This window comes from Carassius auratus, chromosome 42 (assembly GCF_003368295.1).
Source record: "Carassius auratus strain Wakin chromosome 42, ASM336829v1, whole genome shotgun sequence".
In the NCBI taxonomy this organism is placed as follows: Eukaryota; Metazoa; Chordata; class Actinopteri; order Cypriniformes; family Cyprinidae; genus Carassius; species Carassius auratus.
In genome coordinates this window covers 3,814,842-3,836,467 of record NC_039284.1, presented here as the reverse complement: position 1 = coordinate 3,836,467, position 21,626 = coordinate 3,814,842, and the positions used below count along the sequence as shown (strand labels likewise).

At 39.4% G+C, this 21,626-nt stretch overlaps 1 protein-coding gene across 2 annotated transcripts in view; it reads left to right on the top strand.

Annotated features, from left to right (window-relative positions):
- dph6 (diphthamine biosynthesis 6) overlaps window positions 1–21,626 on the top strand; it is a 52,937-nt gene that overhangs the window by 5,404 nt on the left and 25,907 nt on the right. For both annotated transcript variants that reach the window (XM_026229359.1, XM_026229358.1), the window contains exons 4-12: window positions 2,532–2,605; window positions 3,099–3,217; window positions 11,997–12,058; window positions 12,536–12,630; window positions 12,714–12,807; window positions 17,825–17,975; window positions 19,035–19,160; window positions 19,914–20,043; window positions 20,592–20,766. In XM_026229359.1, coding sequence (XP_026085144.1) covers window positions 2,532–2,605; window positions 3,099–3,217; window positions 11,997–12,058; window positions 12,536–12,630; window positions 12,714–12,807; window positions 17,825–17,975; window positions 19,035–19,160; window positions 19,914–20,043; window positions 20,592–20,766 — 1,026 coding nt within the window. The remainder of the gene's footprint in view (window positions 1–2,531; window positions 2,606–3,098; window positions 3,218–11,996; window positions 12,059–12,535; window positions 12,631–12,713; window positions 12,808–17,824; window positions 17,976–19,034; window positions 19,161–19,913; window positions 20,044–20,591; window positions 20,767–21,626) is intronic.

Below are 21,626 nucleotides of genomic sequence, written 5' to 3'. Positions count from 1 at the left end.
CTTAACTGCTGTATTGTACTGTATTTATCCTAACTCAGCTGATATGGCATTAAAAACTATAATACGACTGTAAAGAATTACTTGAGACCGGAAATGTGCTTGTGTTTGTGCAGAGGGTTGTTTTCTCTGCTTTAGCACTCGCTCATGTCCTGAGATCATGGTCACCTTCAGATGTTGAAACGCGTCACACACACACCGATCAGAAGAGGAGGTAAAGCTGCTCTTTAAGGAGCTCCAGTATCGACAGACGAGCGTCCCGTGAGAGCGGGGTCCATCAGGCCCTCCAAACACACCTTTGTTTCTCTCCTGCGCTCCAGCTCTTAACCAGCAGCTTCAGAAGGCCGCGGGCGTCCAGGTGGATTTCTCAGGAACGTCTGGAGAGAGACAAAAATCAAACCCGTCTCTGATTACTTCCACATTACTGCTGTAAAGAACATAAAAAGAAATGGATACCTTTAAACCTGCTTACTACATAAATGATGACCTCTGGGTCACTCCCAGGACGGGTGGATCGATGGCGCAGCTAATAGAAGAGCGCTTTACCTGTGCGGGGTAGCAGCCGGAGGAACGTCCTCATTAAATAACTCCAGCTGAAACCACTGCTGCCACATTTATCTGATTACTGTCGACATGACATTTACATCACAGCGTCCGGCAGCAGGTTTCATCATTTACTCCGGCCTCTCATGTCGTTCCAAACAGATACCATTACATTTTTATCAATAGTAAGGGGTTCAAGTGTGCAGCGTTGAAACCATGTTGTGATTGTGAGAACGGCCGAGGAGCATCAATCTCCTCTAAAAGTGATTGTGCAGACCAAACCGTAAGTCGTAGAGACTTGAGATTTGGAGGGATGGTAGTACTCTCACCGTCTACAACTTCACCAAGGCTCGCTCCGATCGGCCTGACGGGGGCGCTACAGCACTCAGAAGTATGAAACCGCCCAGAACCTCCTAAACCGTTATAGCACTGGAACCTCAGATTTGACCGTCACTTTCAGAGACTTTAGATTTTTTTTTTTTAAACATACTTTAGTGAACTAGTCCTAGGTTTTTCACTCTGTTTGGAATCAAACCAGCTCAGAAACTCTGGAGAGTGAACATTAGTAATGATCAAAAGAAGTTTAACCGTTGACCGCGACAGGACGCCAAAACCACTGTCCAAATTAAACCGTTCTGAATTTATTATTTTTTTTTTTTTTAATTGAATCAAAACTCAGTGAGTTGTGAATTGATTTGTCCATAATGCACAGGCCTTATTGTTAGTGAAAAATGACTTGAAGTCATTCCCTCCTCCGTTCTGTAAAGTTTCACGCGACTTCAGACGAGACTTGAATGTAAAGCAGAAGTCTGTAGAATGCACTGCATGAAGAGTCATCAGAAGTTCTTCTGTTCTCCTGAGAATAAATAACGGCACACAGGGTTTGATTTCATATTTAGACGGCGTGTGGTTGCTGTTTGTTTGCCTCATGGGAACGGCTGAGCGAGACTCCGATCATGACGCGTGTGTGTGTGTGAAGGCAGGACAAACACACACACACACACACACAGTCCCAGTGCCAGATAAATAGCGTAGCCTAAAGCTCTTGTAATTTGTTTGTATTTTCTGCCTAATGTAGTTTGCTCAATCTAGTTTAGTGCTGATGGAAAGTGATAGGCCTTATCAGTGTTTGCCAAAGGCATGAGTGTCTGACGGCGCTTGAGCGGCGTTCCAGCGCCGACACTGTGTTCGTGTCTGACCACAGGGATGAACTACACACCGATCCGAGCTCCTGCAGATTCAGTGTTTGAGAGGATAATGTGGACGTACAGCACAGAGATATATTGGGAATGCACCCATATATCAGCCACTGACTGACTGATAAAAGCACTGTCTGACGTCAGCCAATGGGTTTATAAACTGCCGATTATATCCTGTCAATCAATAAAAGAAAATGTCTCTTATGTAGAAGTTAGTGCAGTTAATGCTAACAACACTGACAAAATCTTACTTAAAAACAGCACTGCTAGTGCAAGTTCGGTTTGACTATGAATGACCCAAAGCTCAAGCCAGGGTTGCCAGGTCTGCAGGTTTCACCAAACTTTATTCATAGCACCTCTCATCCAATAATCACAGAGAGCTTTGTGTTAAGAAACAAAAGCTCAGCGCTCATATCTGGTTATTTTATCACACTATTCAGACGATAAATGCAGTTTTTATGCTCTTAAATGTAGCGTGAAATGAACACATGAGTGAACATCAGAGTGTAGAAAGACACAGAACAACTGAAATGTCTCATGTAATCATTCATGGAAACATGTCAATAAGAAAGCTTGAGAACAGTGTGTCACTTAACATTGCATTTCCCTCAAAGTTGTTCACAGTTGGTTAGAGAGCTGGAAAAACCACTGGAGGAAGCCTATTTACTGTTAATGAAGTTTATACAGTTGTTCTGTATCAGCGTGTTGACTGGAGCCGCTGATGTTAGTGTCTGTGATGTGACGCACACCACCGCATCGCTCCGATCTGATCTCTTTCCTCTGGTTCTCCAGGAGAAGGAGTGTGTTGAGGCCGTGTCTGTGGGGGCCATTCTGTCCGACTACCAGAGAGTACGTGTGGAACATGTGTAAGTCTCTCTCGCTTCTCCTTGCTCTTTCTCACACCTGAAGGACACTGAACAGACCCCATCACGTCACTGGGGGAGTCACAAAACAATAAGCCAACATCACAACGCCTTATTGGGGAATAAATGAATTGATAAATGCTAATGTGCTCAGGCTTATTTGTCTCTGAACCTAATACATCAAATACACGTTTATAGAACGTTATCAAAGTGTGATTTGATCATCTGTGTACAAAAACATAGTTTAGGGTCAGGAAGTGTCTTCTGCTCACCAGGGCAATGGTGTGACCCCGTCTGTACCCCTGACAGCCCGTGACGAGCGTATGGTGCTAATCACCCGAGCTCTCGGTTTGACCGGTGTCAGAGAGCCAGTGCTCATCTGTCTTTGAAGTGCTCTCTCTTTCTCCTCACATCCACTCGTGTCCTCTTCCACGCCTGCTTGGTTTGTGGTGTACGTCTCCTGTTTCTCCCCGTGACGCCGTGTCTCTCTCCGCAGGTGTGTGAGACTGCAGCTCCAGCCGCTGGCGTACCTGTGGCGCCGAGACCAGGCCGAGCTGCTCCGAGAGATCATATCCAGTGACCTGCACGCCGTCCTCGTCAAGGTGGCAGCGTACGGTGGGTGAGCCGCCGATGTTCAGGGCTCAGACTAGTGAGGAACACAACAGATGTGAGCCTCCGTTAAGACATGTGACCGTATGGGGGAAACCTCAAAGGATGTGTGCATCTGAAGTTTAGGAAGTACCAGGGTTCGAAAGGCAGGTGATTCTTGGATTAATCATACAGATGAAGGTTCATCATTTGCATGTGTTTTAGGTCCTGTGTGTTTAAACATTCGATTTTAAACCAATCGAGCTCAAGAAGGCACAAAATAGAGCGCATCACTTTTAAAGGGACAACTGTGTGCCTTGTGCATATTAGTATCTTAGAGTAGTCATATGTTCCCTTAATGTACTGCTTCGAATCTTTTAAGGGTAAAAAAAAAAAACCTAAGAGTATTATTATTATTTTTTCTGAGAGTATGTTGATTGTGAAGCGATGAATGTGTTTGTGGTTAACGCTGGCGGACTGGTAGCTGAACTGGAGGATGTTATATCCCCGTAGCTGTTTTACATGTAATGTTAATGTTAAAGCTTGAATGATTAGAATATAAATGTGGAGTTGTAAATCTTCTGTCCCTTTCTATTATTTGAAGGGTTTAGATGAATTGGGATTACTTCTTGTCAAAATCCCTTTTTTCCAAATCCCGTGCCGTGTCTTATCTGCGTGTTTTTAAGCAGATGATTGGGTGTGTGAATGCGAGCTGTGCTTTAAACCCTTACCCTCAGACAGAAAGACACTCGAGAGGATCTTTGTTTTGCTGTTGTTGTTGTGTTTTAAACCGGCTCACACCGTATCCGTGTGTGTTTTGAAGGAATGCTAATATCACTCGAGGTGGAAACGCTCGTCCACATGAGCCCTGAGCGATCCGCCGGCACAGTTTACCCCCAAATCCCAACAGCACCGCCGGCTCTTGACAAATCTTCCTCTGAAAGCACATTCCCCACACGTCTGGAAGAGTGTAATTACGTGTGTGTGTTTGTGCTTGGCTACAGGTAGAAGAGAAGATGTTATCAGCACTGGCCTCCGGCGCCGGTAATTAGGAATTAGAGGTTTGGGATGGACTTACACCGCTGCGGGCCGGCGGGGAGCGCCTCAGTAATTGTGGCTTTCACGGGTTCATGGGTCAGGGCCGCGGGCGAACAGCATGTGTGTGTGTGTCAGGTGACAGAGGTGTGTTGTACATCCTCAAACACCACAGGTGGAAATACACACTCTTCTGTGTGAGAAACATAACGGCTACACCTACACCTTTGTGTTTCTGTCAAACAGCCACTGTAGACCTATAGATTTAACACATTTGATTCAAGAATATTTCAGTGTTTTCTTTTATATGCACCAAACGATACAATATGTACCTACAGTGGATTTGTACTAAAACTAATGCACAGTGTTCTAAAATAACAACGAAGATACATTTGCAGTATTAAATAATCAAGATTATTCATATTATCTCATGTTTGTTCACAATGAAAGGTTTGCAATGCTGCAAACGGTGCTATGAAAGAGTGAGTAAATATCGCTCATCACCGGCGATTAGTCGCAGATATAAATGATAATCCTGTAATAAGACTCGAAGGAGGATTGTGGGTAATCGCCGGGTTCAAACTGCTTTAAAGAAGGGGATCTGTTGTTACGAGACAGCTGCCCACACAACGCTCAAAGCTGAAGTTGAGACTAGCTCTCCTCCACGTTTCTCTCTGTAGTCATGTCAGAAACCGGAGCAGAACTTCTCTGCGATCGCTGGCCACCTCTGTGCAGCCGAGCAGAAATAATTGGCTGGTGAATCCGGCAGCGTCAGATATTCATGTAATTAGTTAATTGGTTGATTTGTGTGGGTGAGGATGGCCAGACGCGCTGTTGTTTCCAGTAGTTAATTGGATGACAGTTCCAGTGGAAACTGGCATGTGTGAAGTGGAAAGGTCTGTTTACGGTGTTGCTGCTTTCCTTTTTTAATGCCTGCTTTATAAATTTATTTTCTGCAATTATACAGACTCGTTTCCACTCAAATTGTTGACGTTATATTCTCATTATTTAAATGCACACAACCCTTTCCTCACCATTTTGAGGCATGTGCAAATCTTGATGATAATCTGCTGGTCCAGCATTTCTCATCAGGGAAGCGTTGAGATCCTAAATAATACTTATACAGGAATCGCACCTAAAAATATAGTTTGTTTCTTCATCAGGTTTGTAGAAATGTAGCATTGCATCAGTGTCTCATCAATGGATGCTCTGCAGTGAATGGGTGCCGTCAGAATGAGAGTCTGATAAAAACATCACAATAATCCACAGCACTCCAGTCCATCAGTGAACATCTGGAGAAGACACAAGATGAAATGAATTGAGCATTAAGATGATTTTAACTCCATAATAACACTTCCTCCAGTGAAAAAGTGTTCTGGTCTGAATCAGGAGAGAAATCGGACCCACTTTATATTAAGTGGCCTTAACTACTATGTACTTACATTTTAATTAATAATGTAGTGCAATGTACTTATTGTGTACATACATGTTTTTACATTGTACTTATATTAAAAAGAAAACAACATGTAATTACATCTGTATTTAATTTCTGTAATTACATTTGTAATTACACTGTTGACCCATACTTTACACCTTAACCCACCCTTAAACTTACCCACACCTCCAACCCTCTCCCTAACCTTACCCCTATCCCATCTCAATAGCAGCAAAAGTGTTTTACAATACAATATGAACACAATAAGTACATTGTACTTTTTTTTTACGTAAGTACATAGTAGTTAAGGCCACCTAATATAAAGTGGGACCGAGAAATCTGCACAGATCAAGCAGCGTTTAAACAGATCTAAACTAATATGTGTCTGAGACGACAGCAGATGCACTTCTTCACTGGAGGAAGTGTTATTATGGATTAAAATAATAAGTATTTTGAGAAATATCTTGGCATATTTTTGTCTATGCAATGGAAGTCAATGGTCACCAAAAGTGATTTAGTTACTAACATTCTTCTAAACATATTTAATATTTGACAGAAGACTTTTAAGGATTTAAACAATGTGAGGGTGAGCAGATGGTGACAGATGACTATTTTGGGGTGAATTGTTCTTTAAGGGTTAGGGTTAGGGTTTGGATGAAGAGAAACAAGTTGCTGAAATCTTTCAATGTTTTTGGGAGCCCAAAATCACACCCTTAAAGTGGCTTTAGTCCTGTTTCACTCTTATAATTTGCTGTAGATGTTTACGGGACAAACAGCAATAAGAGATTGGTGCGTTTAGGAATAATAAAGTGAAACATTCCCATCTTGATTCTAACGCGATCTCTCACATGATGAAAGGATCCTGTGTGTTTCATTATGAGCTGATCCAGATCCGCAGATCTACAGGATCTCAGACAGTGTCTGTATAAAGCTTCATAAGTGTCAACATCAGTCATGAGCCAATCATGCATTGAGCAGAAGTGTTGTATTCGGTTTAATGTGCTTAATGTTTTTATTACTGCTTTTACGTTTTCAATATTCAGGTTAGAAGACTGTCGGTGTTAACAGGTCGTGATAAACATCAGATGAGGTTATAATTGCAGTTTCATTCCATTTATTGGATAAAAAGATTAAATCTCTGACATCTCTGCTGAATAGTATTCATGGTACGGCTATTATTCCTCACACAGCTGTTGAATTTCAGATAAGAGCTCGAACAAATTTTGCGATCTTTCTTAATCTCCCATCTCGTGTGTGTTCGTGCAGACGCTCTCTTCTCAAAGCTCTGGCTCACGCTCACAGATCAGGTGATAGCACGCCGCTATTGTTTCGCTCAGGTCTTTGAGAGCATTGTTCAAAGGATAGACAGGCTCACCTTCCAGCGCGAGATGCTGATTTCATCCATTCTAAAGCTAAAACGTTCCTCAACATGAATCCAATTTTCCTGGCGTTCCTCTCTGAAGGCAGGGATTAAAGGCGAGCTGTCAGTCTGTGCTCCTGCGATCCGGAGAACCGTCAGCGCTCTGATGCTCAGCGTCTCTCGCTGCTATCTGGGATCTGTGCGCTTTAATTCACCTCAGATTTGGTTCACGTCGAGCATGTAGGCAGGGCAGTGGTGCTTTTACTGTTTAATGATGTCATTGATGAGGTGAGGATCGCTCAGATGAGACTGATACTGAGCTTTCTCAAACTTTAGTTCACTCAAGACTGCAAGGTCATTGTTCTGTTTTATTATTTCTCTAATTATAATCTAGCATCTAATAATGTTAACCTTTTCCAGCCCAAATGACTTGCCGTTTTCTGTTTACCCCAAAGGGATAATGTTTTTTAATAACTTTACAGTTGCTCTTTTCTGTTTAATGACAGTGCATTTCACTTATTTTTGTGTTCCTCGGAAGCACAAATACAGGTTTGCATTGAGACGAGCGAGTAAACAAATCATTTTACAAGCTTTCTGAAATGATATGTTTAAATATGCAAATGCCACGGTATCTAATTTTATGCACTCATTTGCATACATTTCTAGTACAGAAATCTGAACGTTGGTTGCTAATAATAGTTCATGTTCATTTCTTGTTTATTTTTCTTTTGTTTATTGTTTATACAGATTTGACAGTAAAGCACTAAGCTTGAGTTGAGAGTCATACAAAATGTGCTTTTAATAACAACTGTAACAGGTGCTAAATCTACTTTTTATATACAGAAAATATATATATATATATTCCACTCTTATTAAATGTACCATTATTTTTCTATCACGGAACTGACCAACTTCAGTGATTATGTGTGTTTTAGTAGCAAATTAAAAAAAAGTTTGACTTTTCTTACGTCATTCACAATTTTTTTTTTATTCTGACAAAATCTGATTTCTTGATAATTTGATATTTTATAATAGTGATTTTATCATTTAAATTAAATTAGAATTAGAAATCAATGACTAATAAGCCAGTAATGCTCTTCTGCTGCTGTCAACTGGTTATAATTATGATTTGATGTATTTTTTTATTTTACGAAAGTGTTTGTTTACCACAAGATATATTTTGTTCATCCCATTAAAAATACCATTCAAACTGGATCATCTTAGAGCTTTATAGTGCTGGAAACAGTTGTGTGAAATGCTTGAAAGTCATTGAAAAGTGCTTGAATTTCTCTCTCAAAAGGTTGTACAAACCCTGAAATGAATGATCTAATGCATTCGACTTTTTCTGCCACCACACCACGGTTACAGTTAGCGTTACGCTTCTGGTTTCCTGAAGTATGTCAGTGCTGTTTCTCACTCTTTCAGTAACCTTATAATTGTGCGGCAATTTCAACCGCTTCTCCCTGGATCTCACAGCACTGGTGCATCTGTGCTGTAACAGTGTCACGAAATCAACTTTGGCTCCCGAGTAAAGCTGTTCGGAGCTAGTTTCGCTCACGTTTCGTTTGCCGTTTGATGTTTCTCAAATGCAACAGAAATGGCAGAGCTTACGAGTTTGGCCAGGCAGTGGTTGTGCGAGTGCAAGAGCTCACAAAAGATAAGTCACACCTGCAGAAAAAATGGTCGCAGTCTGGAGCCCTGATGTGTGTATATACTGTAGATAAATCATTGGATACACTGACATTAAAGTTAAAGGTTTTTTTCCAGAAGGGATGTTGGATTTTTTTTCATTATGCTAGAAAAACAAAACATTTTCACCATGTTTTTAGCAATATAATGTTCAATATAAATCAGTGTTAACTGTGTACTATGAACAAATCCCTCAGTAAAAGCCTTCAGAATATAGATGGGTATAAAACCATCAAATTTGGTGCAAGTAACAGAAAAAACTAAAGATATGGATTGGAATTGAATTGAAATGTGCAGATGCAAATAGATAAAGTGCAGTAAAATAAACATTTAAATGTGTATTTTGGATATTTTCTGAAAGAAGACATGTTATGAAAACAAAACAGCAAATTCTCAAAATGGACTACTTTTTGCATGTAGTGTCTTAATGCATCTGACTAAAGAAGCGTGCAAGGAAAGAAACCCTTCTCATCTCTGGCAGTATTGTAAGAACTTGTGACCTAAAAAGACTTTGCTCTAATTTGAAGCTCATGAAATCTAATGCAAAACTTGAAAATCCATTTGTGCCCAGTTCACTGGCTTGGAAGTTGACTGGATTAAATTTCAGTTTTATAGGATAATAATGAGTTAAAGACTTTTTGCAGGCATATTGCTCCTTGGGGCCCTGCTTGGACTCTGCTTGTCTAAAGGGCAGTGAGGATGGACGTGCCGGCAGATGAATGGAGCTTGGACTGGGCTTATTTGTGTTTAATGTGCCATAAGGGGCTGAGGTAATTAGCTGTAGGTCAGGTAGTAAAACAGGTGCAGATGAATGAACGTCGTGCAGCTCATGTAAATGAGAGCACATGACTGCGGCTAGTCAAGACTGTCTGAATCTTTTAGGCCAACATGATTGTAGTTGGTTCAGATCTGCTATGTTCACTTGCTTTTAATGTCAGCAATGGCACGGAAAGTTATAATCGCTACAGTGACGATGCACAATACATTGACAAATACAAGGGCTGTCAAGTGATGATTTTTAAAAATTAATTAATTAATTGGCATGTCAATTAATTAATCGCAAATTAACTGCATATCAATTTTTGCTGAAAGATTATCACCAAAAGATAATTTAAAGATATGTTAGATTAGAAAAACATTGAATAGACATTACACAAAGTAGCTTTGGAAAGAAAGAATTTGTTTTAGCATTGCATGAATAATGATAATATATGGTTATTAACCTTTTTAAAATAATTATAGATTTTTTAATTAAATTACACTCTCATTATGAAAACATTGGTAGCACTTTCTCAATGAGTAATCCATTAAATAATTCGACCGATTCATTCAGAGAACTGATTCGTTCGGAAATGAAGCAAGTGACTGTCAGCAACTGTATCACTGAATCATCGACTGATTCATTCAAAACCACAGATTTAATAATTAAACACCACTGCGTGTTGCTCAGAGACAGTTTATTGTTGTCCTGCATCATATTAGTCAGCAACTGTGTCAGTATATGATGACTTACAGGTCTGGTCTTATTTTTTCAATAATTAATCGCAACAAATAAATACCCTGTTCACCATGCAGTGATTCGCCTCACAGGGAACTAGGGAGTGGAATGAGACACACCCAGAGATATGACACAGCTTTTTTATTTTATTTGCATATTCTTCCTGCATCCAAGCTTTCAAATTCAAATTGTGTTGTGCTTTGTCCTTTATTTAAAAGCACGACATTAATAAACATGTTATAAAACATACCCCCTCTTAGCAGTATGAAATCAATCATCAGAATTTGTTTAAAAGGCATGGCTAATTAAAAAGGATATTTAAATAGGATTGAATTTTAATGGCGTTCTCCCTGTTACCTTTGTGTGGAGTTAACATGAGAGGAGAGGAGATTAGATATTCTCACACTAATTATGAGCGGGGTTCCCCAGGGCCGGGTAATGGGGCCACTCTCGTTCTCATTGATCCCCTGCAGATCAGTGGCATCTGAGTGCAGCTTGCCACTAAAAACATGCAGTCTAAAGTTCAGCTTCCCCTCAGGGCTTGTGGTTTGGACCCTTGACCCCTGAGGTTAGTTGGGAAGAACAAGCCTTTCACCACACAGCGGTTATCTCCAGCGGAAGGCGCAAATCATGAGAGGCAGGGAAAATATGAGTTTGTGTTATGTTGGGTTGTTGTGGTTTGTAGTGGGAAATGGTAAAAATTTAACCATTTGGTAGACTAGGAATGTTTGTAGAAGGTTTTGTAGTATTTTGCAGGGGTTTGCTGCTTTATGGCACTTTCCACAAATAGGGAACAAAATATTTTAATGAACAAAAAGGTAATTTTAAGCTTTGGCCCAAATTTTGCATGCAGCTCTGTTAGCTGTATGCTGGACTCATATTCAAACAGTAGCTTTCCATAAAATTTTTGACAAGTGCCAATAGACAAAATAGATTCATATAGTATGAAAGGTTGGACTAAATCTTGTTTCCAAATTTTTTACACATTCATTGAGTTCAGTTCAACCAGTGTACTTTATTACTAATGGTGTGTGGAAATGATCAATTATTTAAAACTAAAAGCTGTATAGTACTTTTCACAGTGCACACAGTTTCAAAGCAGCTTTACTGAAAATCATTGTTAATGTTTATAGTATCTTTTTTTCATTGATGCACTAAAATAACTAAAACTGACAAAAATGTATGAAAAATGTACAAGTTTTTTTTTATATATATAATTTTTTTTATTTAGTCATTTCTGAAAGGTTGGTGCTACATACTACATTTTGCCACTGCAGATGTTTAAAATAAACCGTCTGATATAACCTTAAGTCTGGCCTTAGTTAGTTTGAGGTTAGAGCTCATTTTCTGAAGGTGATCTCTGGTTGAAGAAGAGCACAGTATGGTAGGAGAGTGCTCATGGAAACTTCCTCATGTGTTTGAGTCGGAGTGGATGCTCTGCGTCTGGTTATGTTTGTTTGTTGCTGATGTCTGTGTGTTGTTGATATTGGCAGCATGATTTGATTCCCGTGTTGTGCCAGCGGAGCTGTGGTTTCTGAGCAGTAATATGAATAGCCTGTGTGCTTGTTTATGAAGGATGGATATAAAGAGTTGTTTACAGAGAGAGGCAGATCATAACCAGGTGGCAGTGTGATGCTCATGTGAACCTCCATCAGCATCTCTACAGTCTTATCATTCATGATGCGTGTCTAATGACATGCTGAACTCTCTTCAGACTGATGCATGTTGACCTGCAGCTCTGTGCGCAGGAATCTGTCGCTGATCAGCTCTTGTGTTGTGTTTATGGCAGGCCTGGATCCAGAGAAACATTTAGGAAAATCCCTGGCGGAGATGGAAGCGTATCTGCACGAGGTCAGAGACACACAAACACTCCCGTCAGAAAATAAACCCCCTTCAGCTGCTTCAGCTTTCAGCTCAACTCTTCCATTCTGCTGTGACATTTCGTATGAATCATCATTATAATGTTCTTTTAGATTTAGTCCATTAATAAATAGTCAAATGAGGTAGAACAACTTTCATTTTATTTTGGTGCAAACTGACATTAACTCCAGTCTTCAGTGTCACATGATCTTCAGAAATCAGAATTATATGATGATTTACTGCTCAAGAAACATTTCTGAGTATTATCAGTGATGAACACAGTTGTGCTGCACATTATTTTCATGAAAACCGTGATACATTTAAATATTCAGTATTCACAGATGAATGGAAAGTTCATAAGAACGGCATTTATTTGAAATGGAAATCTTTTGAAACACTAGAAATGTTGAATAAAAGTATTAATTTCTAATTCATATCTGTAGTGATTATAAATCTGGTTTATGGCAGCTTTCAGAGAAGTATGGAGTTCATATCTGTGGAGAAGGAGGCGAGTATGAGACCTTCACCGTTGACTGTCCGCTCTTCAAGAAGAAGATCGTCATGTAAGTGACAAACACCAGCATGTGTGTGTGTGTGTGAACAGAAATAATGCAGACAGAAGTGATAGTTGTGGTTTGTGTTTCAGTGACTCGATGGAGACGGTCATCCACTCGGCCGATGCCTTCGCTCCTGTTGGATACCTGCACTTCACACGCATGCACACGGAGGACAAGAGAGAAGTAAAGAGACTACACCTTTATCATTTCATTGCTGATGTCACAACGAGTGGCCTTTTGCTGTATAGCTTCGGTAAATGCTCTTTTTTTGTTGAAGATGTGTGGGGGCCAAACCTTTGGAAATTATTAATGAATGAATAGAAAACAAGTAAAGGAATTAATTACTTGATAAAACAAATTGCTACAGTTAATTTTTTTCATTAAGTTTATTTCTAAACTTATTTTTGTATTACTTCACACCCCTTTATTGATTTGATTTATTTATTTATTAATAAATTTTTTTGCTGTATTTTTTTTGTACCTTTTTTTAATTAATTTTATATTTAACATTTGAATGTGGCAATATTTAAATATGGAAATAAATGCATGTTGGAATAAATAAAAATAAAAACAAATCAACACATATATAAATATATATACAAATAAATAAAAAGAAAGAATAAGTTAAAAAGTTAAAAAATAAAATAAAAAATAATAATTCTCAGAAAATAATTAATAAAGCAAAAGAAATAATAGAAAAATAAACTTAATTAAAGGGGGGGGGGGGTGAAATGCTATTTCATGCATACTGAGTTTTTGACACTGTTAAAGAGTTAAACATGGACAAAGTTTCAAAAATTAAGTTGTATGTTTGAAGGAGTATCTTTTGTTCCAAAAATATCTCTTCCGGTTTGTCACAAGTTTGGGAAAGTTTTTTTCGAGTATGGCTCTGTGTGACGTTAGATGGAGCGGAATTTCCTTATATGGGTCCTGAGGCACTTCTGCCGGAAGAGCGCGCGCTCCCGTATAGCAGAGCAGAGAGAGCACAACAGACTTCACTGATCAGAGCGAGAGCGTCGTGAAAAGTCACAAAAGAAGTGTGTTTTTGGTTGCCAGGGCAAGACAACCCTGCACAGATTACCAAAAGAGAAACAGCATTAAGGGACCAGTGGATGGAGTTTATTTTTACAGAGCATCAACGGAGTTGTGCAAGTGTTTTTGTTTGTTCCCTGCATTTCGGATTGCACATCGTTTATTTCTTAAGGATAATGCAGTCCCAACGAAAAAGGGTCACGATCGTGTGTTGGAACCGCAGGCGGTGAGTAAAACTGCTTCAAATATCTCTGTGTTGTTAACTTAGCTATCGGCACGTAAGCACATCAAGTAAACAACATGCGATGTTGTCATCAAACTGCACTTTCCACATGTACAGCTTAAAAAAAAAAAAAAAAAAGACGACATAAAGTGGAACTTAGTCATTTTCCAAAACCGCTAAGCAAATATATACAGTTTCAGTACAAACCACATAGAGACGTCATTGCTGCTGCTGTTCTCGTTCAATTTCAGCCTCTGGATCTGTGTCACAGCTTCCAGACGCTCTCAACTCAAAAGCCTACTGGCGCTCGTGATTCTTTAGCTCCGCCCACACGTCACGCCTCCAGCCGCTCATGTTTTTCCGGGAAAAATCAGTACAGACTATCTTTCTCTTATGAATATAATAAAACTAAAGACTTTTTGGAGTTATGAAGGATGCAGTACTACTCTATAGGTACTCAAGATTAACAGGAGATTGAGTGAAAACGAGCATTTCACCCCCCCTTTAAAAATGTATTATGTTATAAATTGTATTATTTTCTTCTTATGGCCTATATTGTGATGACTTTACCGTATATTGTCAGTTAAACTGATATTACATTTCATTTTTTTCTATGAAAATGTTTCATTGCTTTTGCGGACACATGAAACATAGACTCTTACACTGCGTTCAAGTCTGTTCACACTTTTAATAAACATCAACAAAGGTCAAAATACAAGTTACAATACAAATATTAATTTCTGAAATTGTTCAAACACGTTATCATCAAGATATATCACCATTTCACTAACTGTACAGCCCTCTTTCTTTTTTTAACATTACATTTAATTTAATTAATTTGGAAACCCTTGTATTTATTGTTCTGAAGATGTCTTCAGCAGCACATTTAGAGAAATCCTGTGAGCGATTGATGTAGTCAGTAAAGCAGCAGTCTGCAGGGAACACAACACACTCATTCACAGACTCTCTGCCAGGACTCTTCTCTTTCTGTCCTCTTACGTAGGCGACTTTGACGTCTGCAATATTCACCCATGCCTGAAAGCAGGCCTGCCTTAACACACATGTCTGGTCACATTATCCAGTGTGTGCTCAGGTACGCTGGGCAGCCGTGATAGCGGGAGGAAGTCAAGGGAAGGTTATGCGTGTGGATCTGCGTGACTTTGTGTTGCAAGGTTCCTCTAAGCACATCTATCACTGCTGTTTTGATGTCGTTAAGGTAGTGGGTGCTGTTCATGCTGATGCACTCCCATATTTCCCCCTCGTGCTCTGCGTCTGTGTGTTTTCCACAGTTTGTCTCATGCATCAGAAATGATGAACACAATTGCAGCATGAACCTGCTCCTGTCATTCACAGATGTACAGAAGCCCCTTTTCACAGCACGATAAACAAATTAATGCTTGCTTAATGCATAATTATGACACAAGCCATTATGAGATATAACAGTGAAGATTATTTTAATTTAGACTTTTTTTTTACTTGGTATCATCATTTAAACTATCTCATAATTATGGCTTAGTATTTCAAGTTTGCATTTTTTAAACTCATGCCTTATCTCAAATATTATTTTTTTTCTCATAATGACTTAACATCTCATAATTTGTCTTTTGATCTCATAAATTTAACTTAATATCATAATTTCAACTTTATCTCGTAATTATGGCTTAGTATCTCAGTTTAGATTCTTTTTATCTCATAATCATGGCTTATCTCAGATATTAATTTTATCTCATAATGACTTATCTCATAAATATAACTTAATATAATTTCAACTATCTCATAATTATGGCTTAGTATCTCAATTTAGATTTTTTAAAATCTCATAATCATGGCTTATCTTAGATATTAATTTCATTAATAATCATAATTTCTAAGTATCTCAATTTAGAATTTTGATATCATAATTAACTTAGTATCATCATTTAAACTATCTCATAATTATGGCTTAGTATTTCAAGTTTGCATTTTTTTTAACTCATGGCTTATCTCAAATATGAATTTTTATCTCATAATGACTAAACATCTCATAATGTGTCTTCTGATCTAATAAATTTAAATTGTAGCCATCATTTTGGATGTCTTATAATTATGGCTTAGAATCTCAAATTAGAATTTTTATCTCATAATCATTGCTTATCGCAAATATAATTTTTTATCTCGTAATTTGACTTTTGATCTCATAAATATAACTTAATATCATATTTCCAACTTTATCTCATAATTCCAACGTTATCTCATAATTTTAACGTTATCTCATAATTTCAGCTTTATCTCATATTTATGCTAAAGTGTTCCCATATTCTCCTCTCGCGCTCTGACAAGCTCCTGTGTGTGTTCATCACAGTTGGTGCATGCTCGAGGGATGCAGCACAAATGCTCAACACACTTCATTGTTAATGTTTGTTGAAGTGAATCAGACTGATACACAGTTGCTGCTGAATGAGAAGACAGCAGAAGAATTATGTACTTAATAAAATGCATTTGATTGTAATGATAGCGTTGCATTGTGGGATCTGTCATGTGGAGTTTTGGGTCACGCCGTGTCCACAGTCTCAGCTGCCGGCTCTGTGCAGTGGCGTGTTTGCTTCTGCGTGTGTTCTGCTGTGTTGGTGGAGGACCAGATTAAAACACATCGCCCAAGAAGGCAGCTCCCTCAGCCACGAGGCCTTGAGCGCGCCCCGCCGTGTCCTCACCCCACAGCACCCGCAGGTCAGCAGGAGCGCAGGGAACTTCCTGCCCCGCTCCGCTGGAGAAGCTGGCACACGCAGCAGTCGAAAGGACTCTCCGTCACGCTGACAGATCTGCGCTGACACCGGCTCTGGAGGAGAGCGCTCCAGCCACGAGAGGACGCAGGAGGGGGGTGTTTGCCCTGAATTAATGCTGTTCCTCCTCTGCACTCGCTGCACAGACACACTGGAGGATAATTAATTTAATTACCATACGGCCAACTGCAGATGACAGTGGGACATTAAAGAGATCTGAAATATTTATTAAATGTGCCGTGTCCGGCGTGCTGCAATCAGGTGCTGTGTGTGTGTGTGTGTGTGAGTGTGTGTGTGTGTGTGGTTTAAATGGGCTCTTCTTGCTTATCACCACAAATGTTAGCGTGAGAAAAATCCCCTGAGCACAACCCCAATGACAACTGAAAACTGAAATTCATAATTATGATGTCAGAACGAAAAGTAATCAAAATATATAATATGGGGTAAAAATTTTATTATATATCAATTCATACTTACATATTTTTTACCACAATGTGGTATCTTTTTTTTTTTTTTTTTACTTTTTGTCTCATAATTAAGAATAATGTTTTTTTTTAATCATTTTGACACGTATCTCATAGTTTTGCCTTTTCACCTAATGACTTAGTATCTTATACTTTTTACACATATTTCATAATATCACTTAACACCTCATAATTGTGACTTTTTATCTCATAATTATGACTTGGCATCATAGTCTGTTCATGTCATAAACGTACACATTTCTCATAATTATGTAACTTTTTTAACCTCATTAACATCTCATAGTTATGACTTAACATCTCATGATTGTGACTTTGTATCATGATTTAGTATCTTATAATTTAGACTTTCCCCCTCTGTTGCTACAATAATTGTTTTGTACATGTAATGGCCACAATTTTACAACTTTTTCTTCTTCAGTGAATGTTTATATGCCCCTGTCATCAATATCACTAAGTGATAACTATTATCTCATAATTATAACATAACTTTTAAAAAAATCTCATCAGTTTAGACTTTCATCTCATAATTGTCACGTAGTATCATCCCACTGATGTGATTAATCTGAATATATTTTTTGTTGTTGCATGTGTCAGAAGTGGTCTTCCATAGTGCCCGGTCATCAGATGACTGTATTTAGTGGAGTGTGATCTGCAGGTCGACTGATCAAGCGTGTGTTTGTGTGTGATGTGTTCTCCTGCAGGCCTCTGGAGGACGGCCGCTGCCTCTGTCTAGATGTCCTTGCCAGAACACCATTGACAGAATGACAGAAGAGCTGGAGTATGCTGAGAAAACTCCAGACGTCCAGGGAGGATGTCCATCAGGCGCTGAGCGCAGTTGTCAGCCGGAGCCGGGTGAGATGTGTGTGTGTGTGTGTGTGCTGGTATAAAGCACATTATACTGTCTGTCTGTCTGCAGCATAACTCATACTTCATTGATATTCTTTCATAATTGTATTTTGCTCATCGAACACCAAAACAAAGGAAGTATTGCACTACTATGGTTTTGTTGAGGGTAATGTCAGAAGGTGAACAGAGGAAGGAACCAGAGAGCTGCAGTGTTTCATGCACCGACTGCATAATTGTGCATCTTAAGAATAGTTAAATAAAAAGACAGACCAAAGCGCTTGAGCTGTGTGGAGCTCATGGACTTACATCACATCAGTGGTCCTCTCTCTCCCTGTGATGCCTCTGGTTCATCTGCTCTAATTTACCAGAAGTAAAATGAGCAGAAAGTAAAGTTTCAGGATTACGAATGCTTTTAGAGCCAAATGTTTTCCAGGGATCTCACTCTTTTGAAGCAGCACATCTTCACGACCATTCAAGCCATTCCTGATGGTGAACTAGCTTTTATTTTTGAATTTGCTGTTATTTTTTAATTTTACATTTTTACAGATTTTGTTGTGTTTTGTCATTTTTGTCAAGTTTTTATTTTTTATGTATAAACAGTTTTTTATAGATTGTTTTTGTTTTGTTTCAGTATAAGTTATTTTAGTATATCAATATAAACTAACAGAAAATAAAAAAATTGCTGAATTTAAAAAGTAGAAAAACCTAACAAAAAAAAATCTTATTTTAAAGAACAAAAATGGTCTTATGGTTTTAGTTTTAGTTAACTATATATATATATATATATATATATATATGTATGCCTGATTATAAATAGTTTAGATCTTGGAAGTCTTAAACTGTATATTTGTTATAAAAAATACCAGTGGGGTTACAATATTTGATTTAATTTCAATGAATTTTTCCAGGTCTTTTAAAATGAGTCTTCCTCATATATCCAGGTTTTATAAGAACATGAGAATCCTGGTTCTTCAACGATGAAAACAGTTGTGGACTGTGAATCAAACACAACCACAGCCAGGCACCAGATGCTGACGTGTGTGTGTGTGTGTGTGTGTGTGTTAGGTGGTGTGTCCTCACACTCGTCCAGGAGTTCCTCAGGTTTCCAGTGGATATCCGGTCTAACAGCGCTTCAGTCCGAACACCCAGACGTCCAGAGCCAAACCCGGCACGTCTTCACACTCCTCCAAAGTAGGAATATTGCTCTCTTTTCCCTCTTTGTGCACGATCACAGCATATACTCCCACGTTCGGTGTGGTCTCAGATGTGTTGTGCTGTTTTTACCCTGACGATTGTGAAGCAGTAATGAAGAACATGTCTGTCGCTGCTTCTGGCCACGCTTGTGCAGTTCAGCCCATCAAACGCTGACAGCAAATAGGCCTTTGTTCCAAACACGCTTTCATTTTCCCTCTTGTTGTGCTGGCAAAATGCACTTTTAAGGTCCGTGGTGGGGCTCTTTTCTTCACACGGCTCGCGTGTCAGGGACTCCATCCGTCACCGAGAGGACAGACACTTCAAATTAAAGCTGGAGAACGAAAGCGCCGCTCTGGCCGTTTCTCTCGCTCGCAGAACTTTTAAAGAGCGGCCTGTAAGAGCAAAGAGAGGAATCTTAAGCAAGAGATGAAAAGCATATTTAATGTCTTGCATCGCCAAACAGCCTTCACAGCGCTGAGACAATATTAAACAAGTTAATATTTAATGAGCGGCTTTCTTGTGCGCTGAAACGCAAACGCCTGCGAAGGAAAACAAACTTGACGGCGTGTGATATTCTAATGGGCTCCTCCATTGTGCCGTGTTTTTAGCAGACTGTGTTTATGTTGTGCGTTTATGCCGGTTTGAGCCTGAGGTGAGCGCACAGAAGTTCAGCCGCAGACTTCTCTAATGAGATCAGCTCTTTGTTTGACTGTCCGGCGTGCGTGTGTGTGTGTGTGTGTGTGCCGGCAGGGCAGCTGCAGGAGAGAGGTCTGCTGATCAAGCACGTGCTCCTGGTTCATCTCTACGTGAGTGACATGGAGAACTTCAGTCAGATCAACTCTGTGTACTGCAGCTACTTCCCTCTCAATCCTCCGGCCAGGTATAGACTCTGTCTGTCTGTGCAGTAGAAAGACCAACAATTTCTACATAACTTACTGGATATTCATTTTAGGTAACACTTTATTTAAACTGTTACACATGATGCTTTATGAAAGTATTTGAATGCATTATTTATGCTTTGTAATGTACCCACAGTTATAACACATCATAATGCTTATCTATTCATTGTTGCATTTTTGAAAGGTGTAAAACATTAAACACACACACACACACAAAACTGATGCAAAAGGGAATCTTTAAATATTATGTGCATTCTGACTTTGGTTGCATTTATTTATTAAAAGATTCAACGCATCACATACAATATGAATGCATTTATAATGCATTACACATAAAGGCTTCAATTAAAGTGTTACCCATTTTTTTTTTTGTTAAAATGCACTGACATTGTGTTCATTTTCTTGACTACATATGTAAATATAAATCTAGTAAACCACAGGGAAGAAATGTAAGAAAGCGTCTCTGATTGTGGGATGTGAACTCTTGATATCCTGAATGCTGTGACGAGGTGTTGTGTGTGTGATGCAGGGTGTGTGTCCAGACGAGGCTCCCGGTCTCTCAGCAGCTGCGGATGGACGTTCTGCTTCACGACGGGACGCTGGCCAGCGAGGAGGACGCCTCTCCTCAGAGAGACACGCTTCACGTCCAGAGTCTGTCCCACTGGGCCCCGGCCAACATCGGGCCCTACAGTCAAGCTGTGAAGGTACTGGGAGCGCTCCTTCATTGTCCTTTATACAGGTAGAAAACAAAGACTGAAAGTTTGTGTGTAGGTCTGAGAGCGCCTGCGGTCGCTCTATATGTTAATCAGTGTAGAATTAGCACACAGCCAATGTAACATCATAAACTCAACAGCTCAATCATCCGCCCATCACACACGATAGTGCTGCATTTGCTCAATTGGAGCGCTGTTCCCTGTGTTGATATCATTAGCCCCTCGCTGTGGCCCTGCCTCACGCTCCTGATGAGGAACACTTCTGCTGATGGAGCTTGTGCCACACCAATAATCTCTGATTCACGACCGTGTTTGCTTTGAGGAGGGAATATCTGAAGATCGCGTGAGCAGATTATCGTCACGTCACATGCATCACAACATGCCATACGAGTCCGAGAACTGTTCATTTACTGACACTGAGACACTTCTCTAGCTTGGATTCATGTTTTAGATTTATTTTTTATATTTATTTATTTTATTTTTAAGTTTCCTTAATAAACGATAAGACCCAAGAAGCCGTGGTTTATGGTGAATTTATAACAGCGATGTGAAACAGAGCTAAACCCCTTTAGCTGTTATAACCATGTAAACCATGGTTTCACAGATTATTGCTTTTATTAAATGGTTATTCTATATACGGAGTGAGGTTTCACAAAATAAAACGGAGCAAATAAAGTGTAATGATGTTAATAAAAGCAGTGTTCTTCCACCAAACGATGTAGTTCCTCAGAAACAGCTGTGGTTCCCCCAAAGTGGTTGCCGAGCAACACAGAAGTAAACAAAGGTGTGTGTTTGTGGAGTAATTTACAACAGCTTCGAACGCGGCTCAGCCAATCAGAGTCAAGGACCAG